The sequence below is a fragment of the Myotis myotis genome, unplaced genomic scaffold (assembly GCF_014108235.1).
Source record: "Myotis myotis isolate mMyoMyo1 unplaced genomic scaffold, mMyoMyo1.p scaffold_m19_p_1, whole genome shotgun sequence".
NCBI lineage: Eukaryota > Metazoa > Chordata > Mammalia > Chiroptera > Vespertilionidae > Myotis > Myotis myotis.
Window position 1 is genome coordinate 70914464 of NW_023416313.1, and position 27430 is coordinate 70941893.

The 27430-nt window shown below is 40.9% G+C and overlaps 2 protein-coding genes across 3 annotated transcripts in view; one reads left to right on the forward strand and one right to left on the reverse strand.

Moving 5' to 3' along the window:
* BANK1 (B cell scaffold protein with ankyrin repeats 1) overlaps positions 1-27430 on the forward strand; it is a 336360-nt gene that overhangs the window by 21460 nt on the left and 287470 nt on the right. For both annotated transcript variants that reach the window (XM_036340817.1, XM_036340827.1), the window contains exon 2: positions 19503-19901. In XM_036340817.1, coding sequence (XP_036196710.1) covers positions 19503-19901 — 399 coding nt within the window. The remainder of the gene's footprint in view (positions 1-19502; positions 19902-27430) is intronic.
* LOC118671863 (DNA-directed RNA polymerase II subunit GRINL1A-like) lies at positions 7130-8555 on the reverse strand. The gene is given in 1 exon segment (XM_036340842.1): positions 7130-8555. A coding segment is annotated over 1 exon segment (1107 nt). The 5' UTR covers positions 8470-8555; the 3' UTR covers positions 7130-7362.

Here is a 27430-nt window from a genome sequence, read left to right on the forward strand (position 1 = left end):
TATGTTCGCCAATACATCTCCTAGGGCAGTGATGGCGAACCTTTTGAGCTCGAGGTGTCAGCATTTTGAAAAATCCTAACTTAACTCTGGTGCCGTGTCACATATAGAAATGTTTTGATATTTGCAACCATAGTAAAACAAAGATTTATATTTTTGATATTTATTTTATATATTTAAATGCCATTTAACAAAGAAAAATCAACCAAAAAAATGAGTTTGAGTGTCACCTCTGACACGCGTGTCATAAGTTCGCCATCACTGTCCTAGGGCAAGGGAAACAAAAGAAAAAATAAACAAATGGGACGATGTCTACACTGTTTTTAGATGTAAGTAATCCTATACAGTGGGGTCTTGACTTATGAGTTTAATTTGTTCCGTGATGGAGCTCGTAACTCAAATTACTCGTATGTGAAATCAAGAAGTGAACGAGTGAGACATGTGATGCTGGGCTGATGTGGCATTCACTGTGACGTTCGCTGCACCAACTAGCAGTGGAGTATCTGAAGCTGGCTCGTAACCTGAATTTTAGGCAACTCAAAGCAAAAAATCAGCCGAGAGACGGCTCGTATCTTGAAAAACTTGTTAGTCGGGACACTCGAAAGTCAAGGCCCCACTGTATAATAAAAGGCTAATATGCAAATTGTCCCCTTGGGAGTTTGACTGGGAGTTCAACTGCTCGCTATGACGTGCACTGACCTCCAGGGGGTGGTGTGGAACATGGCAGGTAACCAGCTGCATGGGTGGAGGGGGGCGCTGAGGGAGTGAGGGAATGAGGAGGCAGGGAGGCAGGGAAACTGATCATCCCTGACCCCAGGGCAGGCCTAGAGACCCTACCTGTGTACGAATTTTATGCACTGGGCCTCTAATTAATAAGTAAAATGGATTCAACACATAAAATAGATTACTAAATTGATTAAGAATAAAGGTAAACATTATTTTCATATATTGACATAGCTTTATGTTTACAACTTTTATTTGATGTACAGCTTAAATTTTTTATGGACTGTATCCTTATAGGTTTTAATAGGAGAGAAGAAATATAGGAACATTTGTAATAATTCTTTCTGGTTCTTTATATTCTAAAGTAGCATTTCTTTGTAAGTTCACAATTTTATAAGAATTCATGCATAGGTATTATTATATTATACACTTCCAAATGTCAAGTTATTAATTAAAACACCCTCATCAGGAATTCCCAGTGCTTCATTATTTCAGTTAAGAAAAGAGTTTAGTATTCAGTCTTGTACAAAATATTAGCCATGAGTAAAGTAATTAAACATTATTATTATTTTTAACTTTGGCTTTTGTAATCAGGTTAGTGCCTGTGTTCTGGGTTGTAAATTACCTAATATTACACCTGCAGCATGGGAATTAATAATACAAAAAAAAGCAATTTTTATAAAAATTTAGCATAAAATGGAATAGTCAAAATTGCTTTTGCTTAACCACGTATTTCATTGTAAAATTCTCTCTTCTTCAAACCACAACCTATATTACTTTCTGTAATTTTGGCTAACATCATAAACACAATATTTATTTTAGACTTGCAATCTAAATATTAGATACATAATTTCAAATGTTGTGCTTCATCTGGAAATAAGCAATTTGGCTCTTATATGACAAAATCACTGGGGTTAAATAAGGCATATTTTGAGCAAGTTGATGATTTTAGTGAATTGAATTATTCACATGCATTTATTACTTAGTCAATAATATTATAAATCATTTGAATTTTTTCTCATTAAGAAAGTTTACAGTCTTAACTTTTTAAATATCAGCAAAACTTGAGAGAAAAATATGGAAGCTATAACCATCAAATTGGTACTATAATTATTTTCAGTACAAAAAGGACTGCAGTAATTCTCAAACTTGAATGAACTTAGGAATTAGCCAGATACCTAGTTGCATGATAAACAATTCTTTCCTGGGCCCGAATTCCAGAAAATTATGATTCTAGAAGTTCCCAAAGTGGTTCTGATGCAAGTAGGCCCTGGACCACATTATGAGAAGAGAATGGAGTCACAATGGGGCAATGTAGTTGTTATCAAATGCTTAACAGAGTTGAGGACTTTTCAAGAGACACAGTGTTTTCATTACTTGACGTTTTGTGAGCTCTACCCAGAAGTCAAGTTTTCCATGAGCATAGTCCCCAGGAAGCTCCAGGGTGCCTCTGGGAGTGGTAGAAAAATACTTGCTAGGTCTGCTATTTCCCTTTGGTCAAGAATGGCTGCAGAGGATGCAGACATCAGGGAGGGCTGGGGTTACATAATTGCTGGTATTGCTCTCAACAAAAGAGTAGAAATTCATCCTTGTCTTTGTTTCAGTATGCATGTGTTTTCTAGCATATAGCCATTTATAAAATACTAGAGGCCTGTTGCATGAAGAGATTCATGCAATAGCCCTTTCCTCCCCTGGCTGCCAGCACCTGGGACCCAGGCCTTTGCTCCGACTGCAGCAGAGAAGCCAAGCCTCTTCAGTCTTCAGTCGTCTTCAGGCTTTAGTTGTCTTCAGTCTTCAGTCGTCTTCAGTCTTTAGTCTTCACTCAGGCTGGAGCCTTCAGCCTTCACTCCATGCTTGCATATGCAAGTTAACCTCCATCTTTTTTTGGGTTAATTTGCATACTCATCCTGATTAGCTGGTGGGTGTAGCAGAGTGACAACAATTTGCATGTTTCTCTTTTATTAGTGTAGATTTTAGAATCCCCACAGTCAGGTGTGAGATAAATTTCTCACAGAAAGTTGTGCTAAAAGTGTGTCTTTATCTACACTAATAAAAGACAAAGATGCTAATTGACCGTACCTTCGCTATGCCCTAAGTCACGCCCACCAGCCAATCAGAGCTACTATATACAAATTAACCCAACCAAGATGGCGGCCGGAAGCCACGGAGCTGGAGCAAGCAGGAAGATTGGTTGCCTGGGCTATGGAGGAAGCCAAGCTTCCAGCCATCCCTGAGCTGGGTGAGGCCTCTGCTCATGGCAACAAAGTTTCAATTATAGAAGACAAATAAATCCCAGATACCTGCTTCCAGCCAGCCTCCACTGGGTGCTTGGGCAGCTGGGGGTTGTGGCCAGCCTGCAAACAGCTATCAGCCCCTCACCCAGGCTGGCCACACCCTCATGGAGTGAGGGTCCCCGCTGGGGGGCTTAGCCAGCCTGAAAATGGCCCTCAGCCCCTCACCCAGGCTGGCCAGGCACTCCTATATAATAAAAGGGTAATATGCAAATTGACCCTAACAGCAGATAGACTGGGAATGACTGGTCACTATGACACACACTGACCAACAGGGGGCAGATGCTCAGTGCAGGAGCTGCCCCCCAGGTGGTCAGAGGGCTCCCACATGGGGAGCTCTGCTCAGTCACAAGCCAGGCTGACGGCTGCCAGTACAGAGGTGGTGGTGGGAGCCTCTCCCGCCTCTTCAGTAGCGCTAAGGATGTCCGACTGAAGCTTAGGCCTGCTCCCCGCTGGCAAGTGGACATCCCCTGAGGGCTTCTGGGCTGCCAGAGGTATGTCTGACTGCCAGGGAGCAGGCTTAAGCCAGCAGGTGGTCACCCCCGAGGGGTCCCAGACTGTGAGAGGGTACAGCCCAGGCTGAGGGACCCCCCCAACTGCACAAATTTTTTTGCACCAGGCCTCTAGTTCAGTTATAATCTTGTATGGTGACATCATATTCTGGACATTACAAAACTGTTGAAAGACATTAGTGTCTACATGATAATCAAATATTTGCTAATGTAATTAGATTTCAAGATTCCATTAGAGTTTGAGAACATGAAGTGTATTTATCGTAGCCTTGATTTATAGATACTTCAGTAATAAGGATTAAAAAGCAGTCATTTGCACTGTTTGATCTGCTTAAAGTCCATGAAAGGAATTTAGGAAGGAAAACATAAACTATTTAGTCATGGCTCTCAACTCATGAAAAGAGGTACTTTTATTTTCTTTTTTTTCACACCACATCTTTTGCTTTGGAAAGAAGGGGTAGACATGGGGAGTGAGGGAGGACAAAGAAACTAGGAGATGCCAACACTCTTTTGTCTTGCTCAGAAGGAGGACAGCAAAATTAGATTTTCCAGTGGAACTGAAGTTATTCTCTTTTTAATCTGATCAACCCATTATATGCACTTGGCCCTGAGGAACTTCAAGGAAGGGACTGCAGTTTTATTTCATTTTCTCAGTAATATTGCCTGCAGTATGGCTTGATACCCAAACTAGAGCTGGCAGTAGGTGGTGTGAATTAAGCCCAGCTTCCTGACTTACTATTGATATGATGTCAGCAAGTCTCTCAAACTTTTTAACTTGTGTCTTCAGTTTGAAATTTTGTTTTTGAGTTAAATTAAGTTCAAACACTTTTTCTTAGAACTATCATACAGCATAAAACACACTATCATATTCATGTGAATGCACTCTCTATATTATTACTACTGAATGGAATTTCCTTTGAAATATGTCACATTCACAATTAAGTGGTAAGCCACTTTTTAATGTAAGAAAGCTCAAGGGCTTGTGTTGGAAATGGGGGTAGAGATGGAAAAGAAATATCCCATTTCAATGCTTAAATTGTTAACCACATTGAGAAATAAGACAGCAAGGAAATAAAATGTCTTTTTTATTGAAGTTGGCTAATGTGGTGTATATCTTTCAGAAAGTAGAGTGTGCAATGTGAAATCTTGGACTTAGAATGAATTGCCCAGTCAGATACAGAAGACCTTGGACCAAGGTAGCTTAACAAAGCAGCAATAGGTAAGGATTGGGATTAGGCTGCAAGTTTATCCTGGTCCCCACTAACATCCACTGGGTCTTTTAAAGAATTTACAACTTTTAGATTAGACATGTACTGAAATTATTAGACTAATTAATATAGATTTATATCAAATTTTGACTTTATATATTTTTAGGTTTAGATATTATGGGAACATAAAATTTAGTGGAGTTTAAAAAATATTTTAAATATATTATTTAGTCTGTTAAGGATTTACCACTTGACATATCTTTTTCTATTTTTATAGTTTTATTAATTCCTTATATATTTACTAGAGGCCCAGTGCAAAAAATTCGTGCATGCGGCGGTGTCCCCTCAGCCCAGCCTGCACCCTCTCCAATCTGGGACTCCTCGGGGGATGTCCAACTGCCGGTTTAGGCCTGATCCTAAACCAGCAGTCGAATATCCCTCTCACAGTCCAGGACCACTGGCTCCTAACTGCTCACCAGCCTGCCTGCCTGATCACCCCTAACCCCCCCTCCACCAGCTGGTCGCTCCCAACTGTCACCCCCACCAGCCTGTTTGCCCTTTACTGCCACCCCCACCCCCCGCTGGCCTGGTTGCCCCTAACTGCCCCCTCTGTTGGACTGGTTACCCCCAAATGCGCCCCCCCCCACCATCCTGGTCATCCCTCATTGCTCCCCTCTGCCAACCTGGTCACCCCTCACTGACCCCCTGCTGGCCTGGTTACCCCACACAGCCTGCTGCTCAGTTGTTTCATTGTCCCTCATTAACCCCCTTCTGGCCTTGTCACCCCACTCAGCCTATTTGGTCATCTGTTTGATTGTTTTGGAAGTGATGGCCCCTGACTCTTTGTATATATAGATTTTAGAATAATATTGAGGTACAATGTACATAAAGTTTGATTTTTTAAATTAATCTTTATTGTTGAGATTATTACAGATGTCCCTCTTTTTCCCCCCTATAGCTCCCTTCCACCTAGTTCCTACCTTGCCCCCAGGCCCTTGCCACCCTATTGTCTGTGTCCATAGGTAATGCTATATGCATATAAGATCTTTGTCTAATCTCTTCCCACCCTCTACCCCCCTTCCCTCTGAGAATCGTTAGTCTGTTCCATTTCCATGCCTTTGATTCTACTTCATTCACCAGTTTCTTCTGTTTATCAGATTTTTTATTCATTTGATTTTTAGATTTAATTGTTGATAGATATGTATTTGTTGCCACTTTGTTGTTTATATTTTTTATCTTTACCTTTTTCTTCTTCTTCCTCTTATTAAAGAACTAGAGGCCCGGTGCATGAAATTTGTGCATGGGGGGAGGGGGTGTCTCTCACTTTGCCTGCACCCTCTCCAATCTGGGACCGCTGAGAGTGGTGGTTCTCAACCTTCCTAATGCCGTGACCCTTTAATACAGTTCCTCATGTTGTGGTGACCCCCAATTTCATTGTTACAAATTGAGCATAATTAAAGCATAGTGGTTAATCACAAAAACAATATGTAATTATATATGTGTTTTCTGATGGTCTTAGGCGACCCCTGTGAAAGGGTTGTTTGACCCCCAAAGGGGTCGCGACCCACAGGTTGAGAACCGCTGGCTTAGAGGATGTCCTACTCCATTCGAACATCCCTCTCACAGTACGGGACTGCTGGCTTCTAACCGCTTGCCTGCCTGCCTGCCTGATTGCCCCTAACGCTTCTGCCTGCCAGCCTGATCACCCCCTAACTGCTCTCTGCTGGACTGATTGACACCTAACTGCTCCTCTATGGGCCTGATCACCCCCAAATGCCCTCCCCTGCTGGCCCGATCACCCTCACCTGATCTCCCCTGCCAGCCATCTTGGGGCGGCCATCTTGTGGGGGCCATCTTGTGACGACGTTGCACAAGGTTGTCTCGTGACACCACCTAGGCTTTTATTATATAGGACTAGAGGCCTGGTGCACAAAAATTTGTGCACTCGGGGGGTCCCTCAGCCCAGCCTGTGTCCTCTCGCAGTCAGGGACCCCTCAGGGGATGACTACCTGCTGGCTTAGCCCCGCTCCCTGGGGAATTGGGCCTAACCTGGCAGTCAGACATCCCTCTGGCATCCTGGCAGCCCTCAGGGGATGTCCACTTGCCAGCAGGGAGCAGGCCTAAGCTGCAGTCAAACATCCTTAGTGCTGCTGAGGAGGCGGGAGAGGCTCCCACCACCACCGTTGTACTGGCAGCTGTCAGCCTGGTTTGTGGCTGAGCAGAGCTCCCCCTATGGGAGCGCACTGACCATCAGGGGGCAGCTCCTGCATTGAGCATCTGCCCCCTGTTGGTCAGTGTGTGTCATAGTGACCAGTCATTCACAGTCGATCTGCTGTTAGGGTCAATTTGCATATTACCTTTTTCTTTTTTCTTTTTTTTAAATTTTTTTTAATTTTTTTTTACATACTGCAAAACTTTAATACGTTTAAACACAACATTCAAATGTTAAACTTTTCCAGTACATGAAAGTTATCTTCTGAAAGACAAACTATTTTTATAGCTACCATTGCGTAACTTTATAAAATTATTTCCCTCAACGTCTGACACTGATCTTGATACTTGTTAGAAAGTCTGATGTAAGAAAATGACATTTCAACAGGCAGAGTCAGGAAAGTACCCCATTGCCCGTCTTCAGAATTCACCATCAGAGGACTGAACATCATCTTCATCCCTTACTTCTCGGTATTTCCTCGAAGACTCCCCTTCTGGGTTATAGCTCTGCATTTTAATATTCAGTCTTTCAGCTAATTTTTGTGCTGCGAGCGTGGCTTGCATCTCCTCATAACTCTGTTTCTGCTGTTGCTGAAGTGCCAAAGACTCTTCTATGGAGAGCATCTGTGCAGGCAGATGGTGCAGTGGTAGGAGCCGAGCCGCTGTGATGTCATCGAGATGCTGCTTATCCCTGCGCAGCCTTTCCTCTGAGGAAAGAGGAAACCCTCTTCTCTGCTGGTGCCTCGATGTATCATTCTGATGTGAGGGTAACACATTGGTTTTAAATTTACGTGGTGGGGGCACTGGGTTTTTGGCTCACATGTCTAGCACTTCCATGTAATGAGGTTTCTTCTGTGTCCCACTACGAAGGCCTGTCAAGTTCTCAGTCCTTGTGTTTTCTTCTGAATGTTGCCCATCTGGGTCTGCAATTGTGATCCTTTGTAACCTGTCAATGAAGAGGTCGTCGGAGCTGGTAGAATTGTCTTCTGCTGGACCTGACACAGGAGGCTGAGGGAGACACCAACTGGCTTCGGGTGGGGAAGGTGCGGTGGCGCTGCTGCTGGAAGCTGGGCACTTGTTCACTGGGTACCCAACCTGGGGAGCCTCTTCATAACCTCTGTGACTAGAATGAACAAGTCCCTGTTGTGAGGCTGTGTTAGATGACGCGATGTTATCTACAGAAGAACAGCCAGGAACCAGTGATGAAGTATCAAGTATCTGGTCAGAATTCTGGGCCTTATCTGTGTCCACGTCAACTGCAATTGCTGTTTGCCTTGGTTTACAGTCTAAACTAATAGGATGAAACAGTTCACTTTTTCCTCTAACTTCTTCATGTTCTGCAATGGCAGCTTTCAGTTTGACAACAGAGTCTCTGATCTTTTTACCGCTGTCAGGCAATCTGCAAATGAATTTTTCGTTGCGCAAAAGTCTCTCCTGGCGCCTCAACATGTCCCGCAGCTCCGCCGAACTCCGCCGCCCCCAGTCCTCGGGAGCTGGCGGCTCGGAGCCGCGGGGCTGCGCGGACATGCTGCGGGGGCTGCGGCTGGCGGGGCGGCGGGCACTCGGCTCCCTCGGCAGCCCCCGCTGCCAGCGCCGGGTCCGCGGCCAGCGGCGCCTCCGGGGCACCACCTTTTTCTTATATAGGAGTGCTTGGCCAGCCTGGGTGAGGGGCTGATGTCTGTTTGCAGGCTGGCCACAGCCCCTTCAGGGTGGGGCTCCCCCCTGGGGTGCCTGGCCAGCCTGGGTGAGGGGCTGATGGCTGTTTGCAGGCTGGCTACAGCCCCTTCAGGGTGGGGGTCCCCACTGGGGTGCCTGGCCAGCCTGGTTGAGGGGCTGATGGCTGTTTGCAGGCTGGCCACAATCCCCAGCCACCCAAGCTCCCAGTGGAGTCTGGCTGGAAGCAGGTATCTGGGATTTGTTTATCTTCTATAATTGAAACTTTGTTGCCTTTAGCGGAGACCACAGCCGGCTCAGGGCTGGTGGGAAGCTTGGCTTCCTCCATCGCCCAGGCAACCAAGCCTCCTGCTTGCTCCTGCTCTGTGCGTGCCAGCTGCCATCTTGGTTGGGTTAATTTGCATATTGTTGCTCTGATTAGCTGGTGGGCGTGGCTTAGGGCATAGCAAAGGTATGGTTAATTAGCATCCTTGTCTTTTATTAGTGTAGATACCCTTCTGCATTTCATATAATACTGGTTTGGTGGTGATGAACTCTTTTAGCTTTTTCTTGTCTGCGATGCTCCTTATCTGTCCTTCAATTCTAAATTATAGCTTTGCTGGGTAGAGTAATCTTGGTTGTAGGTTCTTGCTATTCATCACTTTGAATATTTCTTGCCGCTCCCTTCTGGTCTGCATAGTTTCCGTTGAGAAATTAGCTGACACTGATATGGGCATTCCCTTGTAGGTAACTAACTCTTTTTCTCTTGCTGCTTTTATGATTCTTTCAATGCCCTTGGCATTGAAAAAGGAATTTTAGGGGTGAAATAGGCAGGTTTAGGGAATTTTTAAAATTAAGGGGGTCCATGGAAAAAACACACGGCTACAGAGTTACAAAAGGGTACATTTACATGAAACAAAAGAGTTCGGAGAGGCAACAGTTACATTTCCATAAGACAAGGGAAAGGCAGAAGTTACATTTCCATAAGATGAGGAAACTGGGAGTAGCCAAAGGTTTATATTTACAGAATGAAGGAGGACCTTACATGTCCTATGTGAGGTTTGACCTTTGCTATAGTGACCAAACCAAAGGGGATTGGTGGCCAATCAGAGGGGATATGGAGGCACAAAACCTGCAGCCTTTATAAAAAGGGGAAAAAGAAATTTGGTGGGACTCTTTCCCCCTCCCCATGTAGGAGTCTGTGCTTGTTCTTCAGTAAATTTCCACATTTGCTATACCATCTTCCATCAGTGGTTTCATTCTTTGACTCTGATGGGCAAAGAATCTGAGAAAGCCATCCGGCCCAGGGGAACACCACGTGTTCCAGTGCAAAAACTCCTGTATCAGCATTTCAATTATGATGTGTCTTGGTGTGGTCCTCTTTGAATTCCTCTTGTTTGTGGATCTCTGTGCTTCCTGGACCTGTCAGTCTATTTCTTTCACCAGGTAGGGGAAGTTTTCAATCATTATTTCTTAAAATAGATTTTCAATATCTTGCTCTCTCTCTTCTTCTGGCATCCCCATAACTCGAATGTCGGTACGCTTGAAGTTTTCCCAGAGGCTCCTTACACTATCTGCATATTTTTTCTTTTTGCTCTTCTGGTTGGGTGGTTTTTGCTTCCTCATATTTCAAATCATTTATTTGATTCTTGGGATACTCTAGCCCAGTGGTCGCCAACCTTTTGGACCTCACAGACCACAACCTTTGGCCCACAGATCACTGGTTGGTGACTGCTGCTCTAGTTTACTGTTGAATCCCTATATATTATTCTTTATTTCAGTCAGTGTATGCTTAATTTCTGACTGGTCCTTTTCCATTTTTTTTTTTTTTTTTTTTTTTTTTTTGGCATTCTCACTAAGATCCTTGAAAGTCTCATTAAGTCCTTTGGAGGTTTCTGGAAGATTCTTGAGTTACTTTAAAACTGTGGTTTTGAACTCTATATCCAGTAGTTTGCTTTCTCCCATTTCTTTCATTTGTGATGTTTCTTTGTCTCTGCATTTCAGCTGCTTCCATATTTGTTTCTATGTATTTGGTAGCTGCAAAGTCTCCTTGATTGATAGAGTGGGGTTGTGCAGTAGGTGTCCTACAGGGCCCAGTGGCTCAGCCTCCCCAATCACCTGAGGTGGACGCTCTTGGTGCACCCCTTTGTGGATTTTGTGCACAGTCTTGTTGTAGTTGAGCCTTAATTGCTGTTGGTATCACTGGGAGGAATTGACTTCCAGGCCAATTTGCTATGGGGACAAGCTGTGACTACAGTGTGAGAGCTGCTGTGCAGGAGACACCCTTATGGGGAAGGACTTGCTTCAGTGGGGCTTTGGTGCTCGCTGAGTCTGCCCCATGAGTGTGTCACTTATGGATGTGAAGAGTTGTAATCTGGTATGGTCTCACACTGACCACTGGGTACACAGGCTCTTGGGTCTCCAGGGAGGTGCAAAGTCACCCACTGCCTGGGGCCACCAGCCAGGAGCTACAGAGGGATCTGCAGATCCTCCTCTTTGTTTGGGTTTGGCAGTGCCTAGACAAGGCCCAGCTGTGAAGCAAGGCAGGCTGGTGCTGGTGCCAGGTCTTGGGCCTTTTATTGATGTTTGGAGCTCCTGAACCAGCTGCATCTTGTTTGACAGGTGTTTAGCTTGAGAAAGGACAGGGCATTCATATGCAAAAGCTGCTGCATACAGCTTGGGTGGGTTTATAAATTGGGTGGGGTGAGGTCTCAGGGGATCACCAGGGTGGAGCAAACAGCAATGGCTGCCATTCAGCTCTGCAAAGGGGAGGTCCTAGCACAGGAACAATGACCACTGCCAGCAGCTCTGTCTTGAAGAAAGCTGCTCCCGAGTTCCTGCCCTGATGCCAGACAGCCCAGTTTCCCCCTGTATGTGTCTGGGTTCCCCAGAGCCTCTCCCAGCACTGGAGTTCAGAGGGAGCAGGAGGAAGCAGGACCTTGTAAGTTAAGTTTGTGGTATAGGCCTTTTAAGAGGAGCAGCTGGGTCCCCAGCAGCCTGTGTGTCACTCAGCCCCAATCCGCCCTGGTTTTTACAGCCTGTAATTCTTACTGCCAATAGAGACTTCTTTTCCCTGCTCTGGGACCCTTGGCTGGGCATCTGGTGTGGGCCTGGGACCCCTTAGTCCTCTGGGCAGCCTCCACAGAGGCAATCTCCCTCCTGATTAAAAAAGCAGCCCATGTGGGTGCCGGACCAGCCCATTCCACTCTCCGTACCTCCTCCTAGTCGCAGTGTGCTTGCTTCTTTACTTCTTTAGTTGTAGTACTTCCATTCAGCTGGCTTTCTGGTGGTCCTAGATGATGGTTGTTCTGTACTTTAGTTGTAATTTTGATGTGGTTGTGGGAGGCAGCAAGTACAGGCATTTGCCTACATTGCCATCTTGGATCTTCTCCCTAAAATTTGATTTTTAGTATACATTTTTATGCATTTGGCAAATCCGTGTAAGTCATGAAAATTTAGTCTAGTGGTATAATTACTCAAGGATAATATCTGTTTCATATCTTCAAGATCTGTATCCCAACTTTGCTGAATTATATGTTTTTCTTTGAAATTAACTTTATGTTTGTGGAAAGTACTTTGCCACAGGGAAAGGTATTTCCAAGATGAATTTTTTTTACAGCCATATAAAAAAATGATCTAACCTTGATCCTATTGGGACCTCAGTTGTAATTCTAGAAAATATTCAGCAAGCATTTGTTGATCACCAATGTGGCCATAGGCTTGTTATACTAGCCCAATTACTCACAAAGAAACAGGGAAACATGAATTCAAAGCTAACTTGCATTTATATAAGATACAAAGAATGCAAAGATATCATTACATAGAAGAAAGTAACTTGTAGGCTCATATTGCAAAGATATGTTTTCTTAATTAGTAACCTAGTTTATATATTTTAATTCTGAAATAAGCATATCCTTGTCCACTCTTTCTTCTTTTAACAAATATAGATCCATAGCCCAGGCCTTTTCTTCAAAGCAAAGTGGACAATTAGAGAGACCGCTTAAGGTTCGGACAACTAGGAAAATTTCCTCCCACCATTCTTTTTCAGGGACCACCATGAGTGAGCCTGAAATGCAGCCACCATTCACTTGGGACTGGTACTAGTACATTTCAGACACATTCATATCCAGTAAAGAGGTCATGTGTACAACAGCCGTTGATATCAACACCTGGTTATATTTATGAAAATCACCAGTTGCTTTATACCAGCAAACCAATGAGCTAAGCAGAGATGTGAAGCAATACCACCATTATTACATCATTCAAATTTTTGTTGGTGGCACTAATCTTTATAATTATCCCAGTATTTGTTTTAGTTTGTTATTTTGGTGATGATGGAGGAACGGGGTTGAACAGTTCCAGAGACTTATATTTTTTCCTTCCTACCATAATATTCTCATTCTCTGTAAATATTCAGCCATTTCTTATGTGTATATATTGCCACTACACATTCATGGCTTAAAAATACTCACAGAGTATCTCTATGAGATACATCTAAGGCTTGATGTGATACACCATTACACCTTATTTCCATAAGTTCCCACTCTTACATGTGTGCCATGGTGGCATATTGGGTCTTTAGGAATTTGTCAGTGGAGATGGTAACTAGTAAGAACTGGAAGATGTGGATATTCCTTTTTCCCCCAGTACACATAGCTGCAGGACTGGAGAATGCTTGGAAAAGGATTCATTATATACATGTTTAGCCACAGAGAAGCATCCTTTCTCAAAGGGACTTGGCCTTCCCTTAGTCAAAGGACTATGAGTCTGAAACAAGATAGGAGGCTGTGAATCCCAACCATGGTAACTCCAGTTAGTTTTTGCACTCAAATCTAAAATTGTTTTCTTTATAAACATGAAATTAGAGCTTTGTGGGCTATACATACATTTCATTCCTAAGGACCCTCAGATATATTCTTTACAACAGGCCCCTGCAGGGAAAAACACGTTGGTTTCTTGAATTGCCTTTAATGCTTCAGTATTGCCATTCATTCTTCATCAATTCAGACTTCATTATCTCCCATTGACATCAAAAGTTCAATTCAAATATCTAGTTCTCATCATTGGCTCCAGGTTACAGGGGCAGACATCACAGAGCTTTCATGATTGGATTTCTTATAGCTTGGTGAAGCGAATGCCAGAACTCTTTGGAGCAAAGGTCAGCAACTGCAACCAATAGGCAAAACCCAGCTGGTGGCCTGTTTGTGTACAGCCTGTGTGAATCATTTTCACACTTTAAAGGGAAGAAGAGAAAGAGGAGGAGGAAGAGGAGGAAGTAGGAGGGGAGGAAGGAAGGATGGAAAGAGGTAAGAAAAAGAGAAGAGAAGATGTTTTATGTGCACTGCAAAACCTAAAGTATTTATTACCTAGCCCTTTATAGAAGAAGTATAGCTGTGACCCCCTTTCTCCTTGATGGCAGGCAATTATTGACTATGTAATCACATTGGCTGCAGACCACTACGTAGCCCAAGCTTTAATTATCCATTCTAGTAGGCTGTTAAGGACATCCCAGATAATTGAGACAACATTAAAACCTGAATCCTGTGTGAATACAATCATATTCATAAATTCAACCAGATTCAATCATCCATTTTGTCCTTCTTGGTCTAATAAATATTAAAAACCATATGAACTTTTCAGACTCTTGCTAATACATATGGGCAAAACCCTATAATAATTTCTGTGTATGAAATAGTTTCTCAAATACTTCTTTCACTTATGGGGTTTAACTCTAGGTATTGATCTTAGAGGCAATTATTGAGGGGTGTTGGCATAATCAGGGGTGGGGAACCTTTTTTTCTACCCAGGGCCACTTGGATATTTATAACATCATTCTCAGGCCATACAAAATTATCAACTTAAAAATTAACCTGCTTTATTTGGTCAAACATTTAACTAACTCACCCCTCATGTCTTGGCAAGGCCAGATCAAATGATTTTGTGGGCCTTATATGGCCCTCCCAAGGTCTGGAATTTCCCCACTCCTGGCATACATAATGAAAAAAGTTGACATCACTTCTAAGGCAATTGCTGCAAGCGAAAATTTTGAAAACTTTTTATTTTGTTTTAGTTTGTTTGTTTTTAGATGGAATGTAGGTTTCCCCAGTAAAGAAAGAGCCAAGGACATTTGGGAGTTAAAAGTTCTCAGCCTCACCTAGCCTAGCCGGTGTGGCTCAGTGTTTAATCCCCAGTCAAGCGCACATGCCTAGGTTGGGGGCTGTATCCTCAGTGTGGGACATGCAGGAGGCAATTGATCAATGATTCTCTCTTATCATTGATGTTTCTATCTCTCTCTCCCTCTCCTTTTCCCTTCCTCTCTGAAATCAATAAAAATATATTTTAAAAAGTTCTCAGCCTTATCTCTGCCCCAATCTTTTCTCTGAATTCTTATGGTTCCAATTTGTTAAAACCGTTGTTTTACATTAGTTTAAGAATCTTGGAGGGGGTTTGTCTGCTACTGAAGTTGTAACTCTGAGTGCATATGCATGCTCTCTAGGGGAAGATTCAATCTGGAGAGATCACAGAAAATATTCAGGTCCTAAGGAAATCGTTCTTGAGTGTGAAGTGGAGAAATGTGAAGCCCTTTAAGAGACTGTGTGAGATGATATTACTACCATATTTAATCGATTCTGACAATGTTTTTGTTTGTTTGTTTTGGCCTACTCAAATTCTCTGAAATCAGAATTCATCCTAAAACTTATAGTGTATTATAGCTTATTTGATCACAGTATTCTTACAATAAAGGGCTGTCTTATGGTCACCGTTATCTTAGATTCAATAATCTGTAGAGGAATGGCGATCAGAGCTGGGAAAGGAGATGGACATTAAAAAAATAGAATTGCACAAACTTGGACTAAATAAGTTTGAAACATTTTAAAACCTCCTTACAGATCTAGAATCTTATGTTTATAATTTTAAGTAAAATATTAACAATATGTTCTAGTGATAAAAACTGATAGCAATGGGAGTTGAACATTTGCAGTTTATATGTGAGGAGTAAAAGGTCTTAGCAAAATAAATGTGTAAAAGTTAACACTATGTTTTTTTAGAGAAAAAACATATCCTCCAGGGTTGTTCTGTAAAGCATGAAAACATCTATTTGCATCTTAAACAGAAGAAGAAAGGGGAAAGTTTTACATTTGTATAAAAATAAATTTACTGGATGTTTTTCACTGTAGCTGAAAAGCATAATCTTAAAATGTGTTGGTACTTTCCTGTATTTAAAAGGAAGAACTAGGTTAATTAACATATATGTTAATTTCCCTTGAAGAAGACTGAGAAATGGACACAAATGCAGGTATTTTACTTAGAGGTGAGCTCAGTACTAGTGAGAAAAATGGGAAATGTGAGACAAGAAGGGGGGAAAAGCAATAAGGTGTATATTAATTAGCAGAATAATATTATGAGCAGTTACAATTCAATAGCCCTGGAAACCCTCTCATTACTCTGTAGAACAAACCTCAGAATTGCCCCACTGAAGATGGCAGAAGCTGAGTTCTGTGCACATTGATTTCCATCCTTCATTAACTAGGGTTGACACCCACCCCCCGGCCCCCCCGCCAGCCCTCTATGCACTAAATCCCCAGCACTTCTGATCTGCCAGGCAGTTACATGGGCTGAGGCAGCTCCCGCAGCTCCAAAGAAAGTCCCCAGGCCAGCAAAGCAGAGGTCAGTGTGCTTAACAACTGACCATCAAGATGTAGCTGGTGGCCAGAGAGATATGGGATGGACATCAGCAGCATCTACTACAGATATATACAGAAAACACCTGGTACTTTTTGCCACTACGAATAAGTGAAATTAACCAACTTTCCTGGAGGAGAAATATGAGTTATACTGTTTTACTACCTTCATCCTATGGAAAATCCCTAGTTTTGTTCCCCTGTTGTACTGGAGTACAAAGTTAGAGTATAAGATCATTCCAGTTATATTTACTATATAATCTGAGTACTAATATATTTGTGTGTGATTATATCGAGATTAATGTTTCTTTCAATCACTACTGAGTCCATTATGGCTGCAAATCATTTCTTTGTAATTTTCTGTTTGTTTTTCCTGTACTTAGGTTACCAGTTAGAAAAAGTATAATATTGAATAGATATACATGTAATCTTTCTTCATTATGCACAAACATGAGGAAGATATGGGATCTTATTAAAAAAGAAAAAATCTACCATTTGAAGCTATAAATATGTATTAAGAAGAATTTTGATTTATGACATCTCATTCTTTTGGCAAAATGTAGTATAATCTATTATTGGTGCCAAAGCAATTATTGATATGTTACTGATACAATTACTTTCAAGTTTAAGGATTTGTTATAATATTTTGCAAGATAAATAAGGCATTATTATGAAATCTGAAAGAACACTTTATAGTACATTTATAAAAATTAATATGGCTCCATTTTATTCCTACCATTGTGTAATATTCTCATTTACTTTATGTTGCTAGATTGGATATTTGCATTTTAAATACTTTATTTGCAGAACTTAATCACAAATTGAAGGTTTCAGGAATGAAAATTCTGCATTTCTATATTTTAGGTTCATCATTTATTGTTTCATTTCACAGCCTATTAAAATTGGCCAACCTTAATGACGATAGAGCTCCTTAAATGGGAAGGATGATGATTACCATTTTATTTAGTTTAAGTGTATAAATGGAAGTGCATTGCAAGGTCAAGGCCAGTAGGCTCCTTTTGAGACTTCATAGAGAACTCTTATTGGATCTATAGTTCAGATGTTACTCAAAGACATGCTTGTATTTTCTAGGATAAGGGAAAAGAATACCATGGATATGAAAAGTCCTTTTATTGACTTTTGCAGTTTGACTCAGTGCAGTTTTAGACAAAAAGATTAGAAAGCAGCAGAAATATCAATTACTATCTTCATGGCCCTGACCTAACCTCGCTGAGGCTCAGTGTCACTCAATGTCATTATCAGTAAAATAAGAATAATAAAGCTAACTTCATGCAATTTTGTGACTATTAAATGAAGTAATGCATGTTAAATGCTTAGCAACATACCTTGGTACATGGAAAATATTAGTAAGTAATAATTGAGAAAATTAAAGATTAAAAGACCCAAATAATTTAATCTATAGAAAAGGAAGGGTTGGCTTTAAATGCTAATCCTCAGGTTTTTAAAAACTGTCAAACAGCGATTATTGATTCAGTGCAAGTCAATACAAATGTAAAAGGAAAACTCACTTTCAACATAAGAAAAAATAGCCATAAAGTATTGAGAAAGAGTAATTTTCTTGGGCAGTTTTGAAAGGTAGGTTATGATTGTCTCTGGAATTGATTTCTTATGATTGTCTTTCTATGGTAGTGTGATACCCAACCACATAATGTGGCAGTATTCATGCTATACTTTAATATACCTTCATAGTTTAGTCTATAATTTTATTGATTTAAATTTGAGGGTCAAGAAGGAAGTTCTATAAATTCTTCATAGATAACTGCTCTTAGAGTACATCATATAGTCTATTTTATCTTTTCCCTTGAGAGGAAATCAGATTCCCAGTAAGCTTTCACATACATTGCATATTTAGCATTAATTTATAGACCACTTAATATTAACTAATCTAGTTCATCTCACTATAATAAATCTATTTGAATCTTTTAAATAATGTTACTGTGATCTTTGCTCTTCGAGGTTAAAAGTACAGACTGGAGTCAGACTGCCTGCATTAGAATCCTAATTCCAATACCAGTTTCATTTTCCCATCTGTAAAATCAGAATCACATTACTTCTTAACAGGGTAATTTGAGAATTAAGTGAATAACATATGTTAAATAGGAAAAGTCCTACTTTATTTCAAGTACTTGGTAATTAAAAATATTATTGATTTAAGTTTTACTGCAATTATTCCATAACTATACAGCAGTTACTCTGGCTAGTTATAATATCTCCTCTACTGTTCCTCAAACATAAAAATGCTGAATTATGACACTCTGTCTGTGTTTGTTCAACAATTTATTAGCATTCAGGCTGGGTGAGACACTACATAGAGAATAACAACTTACTGATGATTCATACACAACTAGTATATGCTTCTCATATGTTTTCTGCCAGATGTTTTTTTTCTCATTCTGTATATGTAAATATATTTTAAATTGTTGTCAAATATTTGTTCAAGAAATAGTGCTAGGCATCCTGTAGGAATCAATGAGTTGAAAGAGAAAGCATTTGTCATCAGAGATAGTTTTTATATCATGAGAAAAACTGGTGGTTTTCATTGGTACTAGTTCTAGGGTGGGAGATAAGCTTAGGATTAGTACTTCCCCACCAGAACCTTCTATTTATTTTATCAGAATCAACTTTATAGTTTTTGACAGGCAATATTACCCTTTATTGGTTCTTTTTACTATTGAATTTCTTCTTATTTTTATTTTGTTGGTGTTCTGGGCATGGAAATTCTATAACCTGTCTTTATGTACCCATCTTGACCAGGAAGAAAAATTTTAAGGTTCTCTAATGTAAATTCTCTTATTCTCAGAATAATCTGATTCATTAGGTAAAAGAAACAATGGGTCAAAGGGGTTAAATATCATAACCTAGGTAAATTTGTGGTTACTGGCAGAGCCATACCCTAATTCTATAGAATATTCTTCCTGTTCTACTGCCAGGCCTCTCACTTCCTTTGAGCATCTTCTAGATTCACATTTGTACAGTGAATACAGTGCAGACTTACACAAAGCGTGAACTCTGTTGCTTCTGAAGGATTAGTTTAATCCCATATGATTATGATGGGGATAATATGAATTGTATTATTAGTCTCTCATATAAGCAAATTAATACATTCCCTAAGGAGTACATTAAAGTGTTTGAGAAATAACAATATAACCATCTGTTAGCATTTTAAATATAAGAAAAGTAATATATTATTGTCTCTTTTCCCAGAAAATACAAAAGACATCCTGATGTTATATGAAGAGGATGCTGAGGAATGGGCTCTGTACTTGAGGAAAGTATTTTTACATATTGTGAAAAGAGAAGCAATCCTGTTGTACAGCTTGGAGAATTTCTCTCTTCGGGATTTGGAATTGCTGAGTTTAAACTCTTACAAATGCAAACTTTTGATACTATCAGAGAGCCTGCTTAAAGACTTAACTCCAAAGAAATGTCAGTTCCTGGAAAAGGTACTTCACTCACCAGACAGTGTGGTTACCCTGCTGTGTGGGGTGGCGAGTTCAGATGAGCTCTACAAGTTGTTAAATGTCCCTGGAGGCAGATGGGAGATCTCAACTGAGCAGGGGCCCGAAGACTACATCTCTGTAATCGAGAGCATCATATTCGAAGGTAGTGTTACCAAATCTTCCTTATCTATTTGTTTTTATTTTTGTTTATTTATTATACTTTTAAAAAAAATCAAAAGTTTTTTAAAGAATGAATATCTGGATGTTAGGATAAAAAAGAAAAAATGAAAGTGAATTTATTTAAGAGTATATTGCACTTTCCTCAAAATGCATAGAGGTTGTTAGTTTTTAGCAATATTCCAATAAGGGCTTATGGGTTGTTCTAAAATGGTTCATAAACATATTTCTTAGGGAAGCTTATATAAGATTATACTTGGCTGAACAAAAATGGTATGCTAAGCTGCTAGAAGCTAGTTTCCTACTTAACTTGCTGTAATGTTACCACGCAGTAGCAGTCCAATGTTTGAAGGTCTGGTTTAGAACTCAGAGTTTTTGTTGTGTTGATGATTGGATGATATCTATTACTGGCATAAAATACTGTTATTTTTATTAACTTTAAAAACAAATTTTGTTTTAATCACATATCCATTGTGTTAAAGAGCAAAATGCAAGGGCTCCTTCATTAATTAATTACAGTTCCATGTAACAGTCAAAGCTCTGAGGCTTATAATGTTAAAGCTTCGCCCTCCCCTGTCTCTTCTGCTTCAGGCTTGGTGTGTAAGGGCTGCCATGGTCAGCCCCTTCGCTGCTTTTCTCAACCTGCACTTTCCCTTTAACTCCTGGTGTTCCAGCTGCAGGAAAGAGGTGGGGTTCTTATTTCCCAGTAGTTATATAATACAGGAAGTGTTGGCTCTTTTTCTTGGAGTATGTTTCTGGGTTGTTGGGTGATCCCCTCATTCACTTAGGATGTCCCGCCTGCAGTTACATACTGAGTGTTTCCTCTCTTCTAAGCATCTAGTGTGGCGGTCCACCTTCTATAGATTCTAACTGTGGGTTTCCATAAAAACCCTCATGTGTCTCTTTTGATCAAAGTCTCTCTGAGATATCTCCTGGCTGGGCCTTTCTCTCTCTCACCTGGTCCAGGTCTGTCTGTAAAACCATTCCTTTGTCTTTTGCCCTGACAAACTGCACAGGCAAGCCATTCCCAGCATAGCCACCACCATCCTGCCTCAGAGCAACAATGCAGTCACAACCTCTTGCCTCTTGTAATCATTTCCAAACATGGGCCTAACATGAGTCTCAGTCTTCTATACATCCAGAGAGCACATATCAACCCCCAGTGGTCTGCTGGCAGCCCTTATCACTATGGGTGAGGATGGTGATACCCCTCAGGTTTCCCTATGGTGGATGGGGGACTCAGCACATTAACAACTCCCCTTAAAAAAATCCTCTTTCTATTTTCCAGCCTTCCAACATCTCCAAATTCAATGTTTTTAAAGCCTTGTTTCAGTAATCTATTGTTGCCTAAAAAGCTACCCTAAAATATAGCAACTTAAGACAATAAACAATGGTTCTATCACCGATTCTATTGTTGAGGAATCTGGGAGCGGCTCAGCTGGGAGATTTCTGGATCAGTGGTTGTAGTCAAGCTGTCAAGAGCTACAAAGGTTCATAAGCCTCCACTGTCCACTGGGGGAGGATTTACTTCCAAAAGGACCTTATACTGTTGGCAAGTTTGTTACTGAATTTTTAATCATCTCTTGGTTGGATAAGTCCCCTCTCCTAGATTCCTGAGGTCCTAGATTCCTGAGGGAGGGCCCTTGGCAGCAATGTTTCTGAAGTCTTGCATGTTCAAAAGTCTTTGTCTTCTATCTTGTACTTGAAGTACAGTTTGACTGAGGACCATGTTACTCTTCTTTCTTCTAGCATTGTAGGATTTAGGGAGATCTTATTTGCCTGGTTAACTAAAGGATTCTTCATTTGTGTTTTAAATCTAATGACTTCACTGAAACGTTATCGTAGCACTGACTGTTCTGGACTGGTTTGCCCAGAGACCTGGCTATTTTTGTATCAGTCCCACTCCCTCCCCAAGATGTAGATTCAAGTCTTCTTTTAGTTCAGGAACAATGTCTTGATTTATATCCTTAAACATGTGAACAATCTTATTATGATGATTCCTTTATGTGTAGGCTGAATTTATTTTATTTATGACACATTCAAACAATTCATTTTGATTCTTTATTAATATTCATTACTTAGTTTGGAGTATCACATCAGTTTTTGCTGTCTTCTTATGTTTTCAGTACTTTCTTTTCCCCTGTATACTGTCCAATTTATCTCTCACTTTTATGGTGCTTTTACTATTTTCCATTATACTGTTTGGTTGAGCATTGAAAGTTTACAATTCATCTCTTATTCTTGTCTTGCTAACTGCTCCTTAACATCTTGCATTCTGCAATATATAATTGCTTCAAAGAGGTGGTTGCTATTTATTACATTTTTAAAATTCACGGTGAAATGCTTGGTCACAATTTTCCATTTCTCTTATGGCAACATGCTCTTAGTTGTGTGTTTCTGATGTGCCATTGGTTTTATTTTTTTCTCTTTCTCTTGTAGAATCTTTATATAGATCCTGTGGTTGCTCAGTTTTGTTTTGTTTTTGTGCCACTGAACAAAGTGAGTTTGTGTTTTTTTTGTCTAGCCAATGTAGGTAGGCAATGTGGGCTTTTGTTGTTTGTTCTGTTCCTTCCGTTTTTCTCCCCCACAATGAAAGCCTTTACTTCTCTTTTTCCACACATATAGATTGCTTTCTGCAAATATGTCTTTTCTGTGTAGTTCCTCATTTAACCCTACTTTCTCTGCTTTTTGGAACCAAACTGCTTTCACAGATGCTTCCACCTGAAACTGTTGCATTATGTCTACAATATAAAAATGTGTGGCCCCTACCCTTAGAGGGAGGTAGGTTTGTTAGCTCTTCTTGAAACCTGAAGTTTCTAGATTAAGTCTTCAAGATTTCTTTCCCCTGTTTCCTACTGCACACGCTTTAGCTCATCATCACTGGTTTTGGAGCCACTCCATTAATCTGGAGGTCTAGAATTTCACTATTTTCTATTTTCAGTCAATAGGACATTTGCATAATTGTTTCTCAATCTTGATCTTTGGAATGATTTTCAGGAAAAGAAAGGGGAAATGTTGACTATACAGTAAAATTTTGAAACTAGCAGTCCTCAAGTTTTTTCTTACCTCTGTTTTTTTTTTGTTTTCCTCAAGTGCATTAAGTTTTTTGTGTGTGTGTTTTGTTGTTGTTGAAAAGGAAAAATGTTACAACTGGAAACTCTGAAAATGTTTCAATACAATACACATAAAATACAAGTAATTGTATGCTAATCCCCCCCTACTCCCCCATCCCCAAGACAGATGAGCACTATAAATTGGTGGCAAAACTTTAAATGATTCTCCACACCTATCATTTCTATTTCCTTAAAGAGATGAGTTATGGCCACTTAAGTTATGCTGTCACTATTACATAAAAATATTGACCAAAAAACCTGTTGTTGTCTTGTTTTTTTTTTTTTTTTTTTTTTTTTTTTTAAATATATTTTATTGATTTTTTACAGAGAGGAAGGGAGAGAGATAGAGAGCTAGAAACATCGATGAGAGAGAAACATCGATCAGCTGCCTCCTGCACATCTCCCACTGGGGATGTGCCCACAACCCAGGTACATGCCCTTGACCGGAATCGAACCTGGGACCCTTCAGTCCGCAGGCCGACGCTCTATCCACTGAGCCAAACCGGTTTCGGCTGTCTTGTTTTATTTTATGATGAATATCTTTAGGTGGTTATGTCAGTGGAGTTCTTGTATACAGTGGTGCCTTGACTTATGAGTGTCCCGACTAATGAGTTTTTCGAGATACGAGCCGTCTCAGCCGATTTTTTTGCTTTGAGTTGTGAGCTAAAATTCGGGTTATGAGCCAGCTTCAGATACCCCACCGCTAGTTGGCACAGCGAACGTCACAGTGAACACCACAACATCAGCCCAGAGTCACCTGTCTCACTCGTTCACTTTAAGCGGTTAGCTCTTAGTTGAAGCATCAGTGTTGTGCTCGCATTTGTGCTTGCAGTTATTTTGCAAAACTTCGTTTTTTCAACCATGGATCTGAAGAAAGTAAGTGCGAAGGACAGTGCTGAGAAGAAGAAGTGGATGATGTGCATTGAATTAAAGAAAGAAATTATCGAAAAACATGACCAAGGTGTGCGTGTAATCGACTTGGCGAAGCAGTATGAGCGTAGCACTTCTAGGATCTGCACCATACTGAAGCAGAAGGAGTCGATACGGGCTACAACTCCAGCCAAGGGCGTTAAAATCATTTCTAAACAGCGGACATCAATCCATGAAAATATGGAGAAGCTGCTAATGGTGTGGTTAACGGAGAAGCAGCTCGCAGGAGATACCGTGACGAAGGCTACAATCTGCGAGAAGGCGCGAGCTATTTACGCTGATTTGCTGTAGCAGACCCCAGGCACTTCAATGGACGAGGCATTGGGTGAGCCCTTTAAAGCCAGTTGGGGCTGGTTCGAAAATTTTAAAAAGAGGACCGGCATTCACTCCGCTGTCAGACATGGTGAGGCAGCGAGCGCGGATATAAAGGAAGGTGACATCAAGGAGCTCATCAAGGAGCACTCCGAGGAACTGACAGTGCAGGAGCTAAAGGAGCTACAGACGCAGCAGCACACGGAGGTTTTGCAGGAAATAGACGACACGGAGGAGAAGGAGGAGGTTATCTCTATAAGTGAGATAAAGGAAATGTTGGGAATGTGGGAGGAACTTTCAGACTTTATTCAAAAGAAACATCCAGAAAAAAATGCAACTGGGTGTGCGATGGAGCTATTTAATGACACTTGCCTAACTCATTTCAGAAATATTCTGAAAGGGAGGATGGAACAGGTCTCATTGGACAGGTTTTTATCGAAAACTCCTGTAGATGAAAGTGATGAAAGCGTGGCGAAAAGGGCAAAAATCAGCAAATAAGATTCAGTTACTGTATTCAGTTATTCAGTTCAGCCTTTCTCCTCCAACTCCATCAGCATCTTTAAGTCATTTGATCTCCAAGGTAAATGCTGTACATTAAACTTAATAAAACAAGTTTATTGCACTACATTCTATTGTTAAGTATTGTGTTTTTATACAATATTCGTTATTTTTAAATACATTTTTCTTATTTAAAAACATTTAACAGAATAATTGCGGTGTTTTTTGGGTGTCCGGAACGGATTAATGGCATTTCAATTCATTGTAATGGTGAAAATTGATTTGACATAAGAGTAATTTGAGTTACGAGCTCCATCACGGAATGAATTAAACTCATAAGTCAAGGCCCCACTGTATCTTCAAATTATTTTCCTATTGATATTTAAATTAAAATACCCTCATGCTTTATGAAAAACTAGGATTATTTTGAAGACATCATTAGCTCTCATCTTCCCACATTCAAATTTTAGACTCTATTTCTTAGAGTAACTTAGATGCACCTACCAATTGAAAAACACAACAATGTGCATAAGAAAACACATTCAAAAATGATAAAGTTGTCTTAACTATGAACATGCAATCAGAATGTAGAACTTTAAGCAATTTACAAAATATGCATGAAATAACTTTTACATATGGGTTGGGAACCTTGACAAAATCAGTGCTAATTGCTATATTTGTGTTGAATATGTAAAGTCTAGTTTTTAAAAAATGGGTGAAATAAAATGAAAGATAATGGAATTCAGTTTTTACTGTCCTTTTGCTACTTCTCTATCCCATAGAGAAATTACATAAAAAAGAAAGGGAACTTATTACTTAGAAACATGATAATGAGAATAGTCATGGAAATAACTAAATGTTCTAATATCTTAATATATAAAGAGGTAATATGCAAATTTGGCCAGGACACCAAAACAGGAAGACCAAACAGGAGGTGGTTGCGCGTGCAGGTGATGCCCAGAGCGGAGACGGAGACAGAGATGGGGAGCCTGCCCCAGCCGGTGCAGCAGCTCCGTGCCTGGAGTAGACACAGGCAGGGGAGCAGGGGGGGTATGGGGTGGAAATCAGGCATGGTCCCGGCCGCCTGTGGTGCCAGTCAGGCACGGGTCCCGGCTGCCTATGGCGGTAGTCTGGCCTGACTTCCACAGCGGCCTGCAGGGTGCCTCCTCACACGGCGGGAGGCCGGGCGCCTCCTAGCGCGATTACAATCACATGCTGGGCCTCTAGTATTTATATAAGAAAGAAAACTCAGAAAACAATTTATATGTTTAATATCATTATTTTTGTTTTGAGGATTTTATTTCCTTTTTAGGAATTAAGAAAGCTAAATTTCCTGTCTCTTTAATTCCCAAATTAGGATTAATACAAACCTATATGTGTTTCTCACCTTTCTGTGTAGTATAATTATTTTGACCATTGTTCATCTCTTTTTTCTGTCTTCGACTTCTTTATTTTTTTGTCTTTAGCTCATTGTCTGCTTCTAGTTTGTCCACATGTGTAGGTTTCATACAGCATTGTTTATCTGTATACATAAAAGCCTAAGCAACCATTACAACTGAATGACTGGTCACTATGACGCACACTGACCACCAGGGGGCAGACGCTCAATGCAAGACCTACCTACCACAGTCCCTCCCCCTGGCTGGCCAGGTGGTCAGTGTGCTCCCACAGCCAACCTCCCATGGCCAGCGGCCGGCCAACCTCTCACGGTCCCTCCCCCCGGCTGGTCCCTCCACCCAGCTAAGGCTCCAGGCACTGGAGAATCTGAGTCTGGGAAGCCTGACGCTGATCAAGACAGAGTAGCAGCTCGGAGTGGGCAGAAGGGGCAAGGCAGCAGCCTAACTGCAAAGACGTAAAGCAAGCACCACTGCCATCTTACCTCTGCCACCCCACCACGCAGCTTGCCCTTCTGCCCCCGTCAGCCACTTCTAGCTCAGCCCCGTGCCTTCCTGGGCTCCTAACCACTGATTGGCTAGCACTCCTATGGCTGTGTACCACCATTGGCCTAAGTCAGCTACCTATCATGCTTGGGAGTGGAGCCCTGAGAAAATGTGTGGCCAAGGTAGGAGAGAAGACCTGTCTGTCTGTCAGCAGCTCTGCCCCGGGGAGAGTGAGGAAGTCCAAGCCTGGGCAGCGAAGCAGAGCTGGTGTTCAGGCCACTTTGGGGTGCTCTGTCTGTGGTCTTTGCTTGCCACTACCTCAGCACATCTACACAACTAGATCAGGGCCTGCTGGCCAACCTTCTGCAGCCTCCCTCCCTCCCCACCCGCCATGCACAAATTCATGCACCGGGCCTCTAGTATGTAATATAAATGATCTGATCTCAAACTGATATGAAAACAATGAACATTTCTGGAGTGTTACCATTGTGAATTTTGTTGTTTAGAAATCATCCCCTTAAAAAAATGTTTACCAGCTTCTGTGAGTGGGCACATCTGATGAGTCCCCTTCCTCCCTTGCTCTTAGTCTTCATTGTTATATCTTTTTTCTTTGGACCTTTGCAGGCACTCTGTTTTGCTCTCAACAATTAAGTCATTTCTCTTTATTTTATAAGAATTATTTTATTTACATTTATATTTCATATTTATTATATATTTAAATATTTCATACTTATTGTAGTTTATTGTCAAATTATAGATGTAATGGTAGTGGGTAAGTTTCT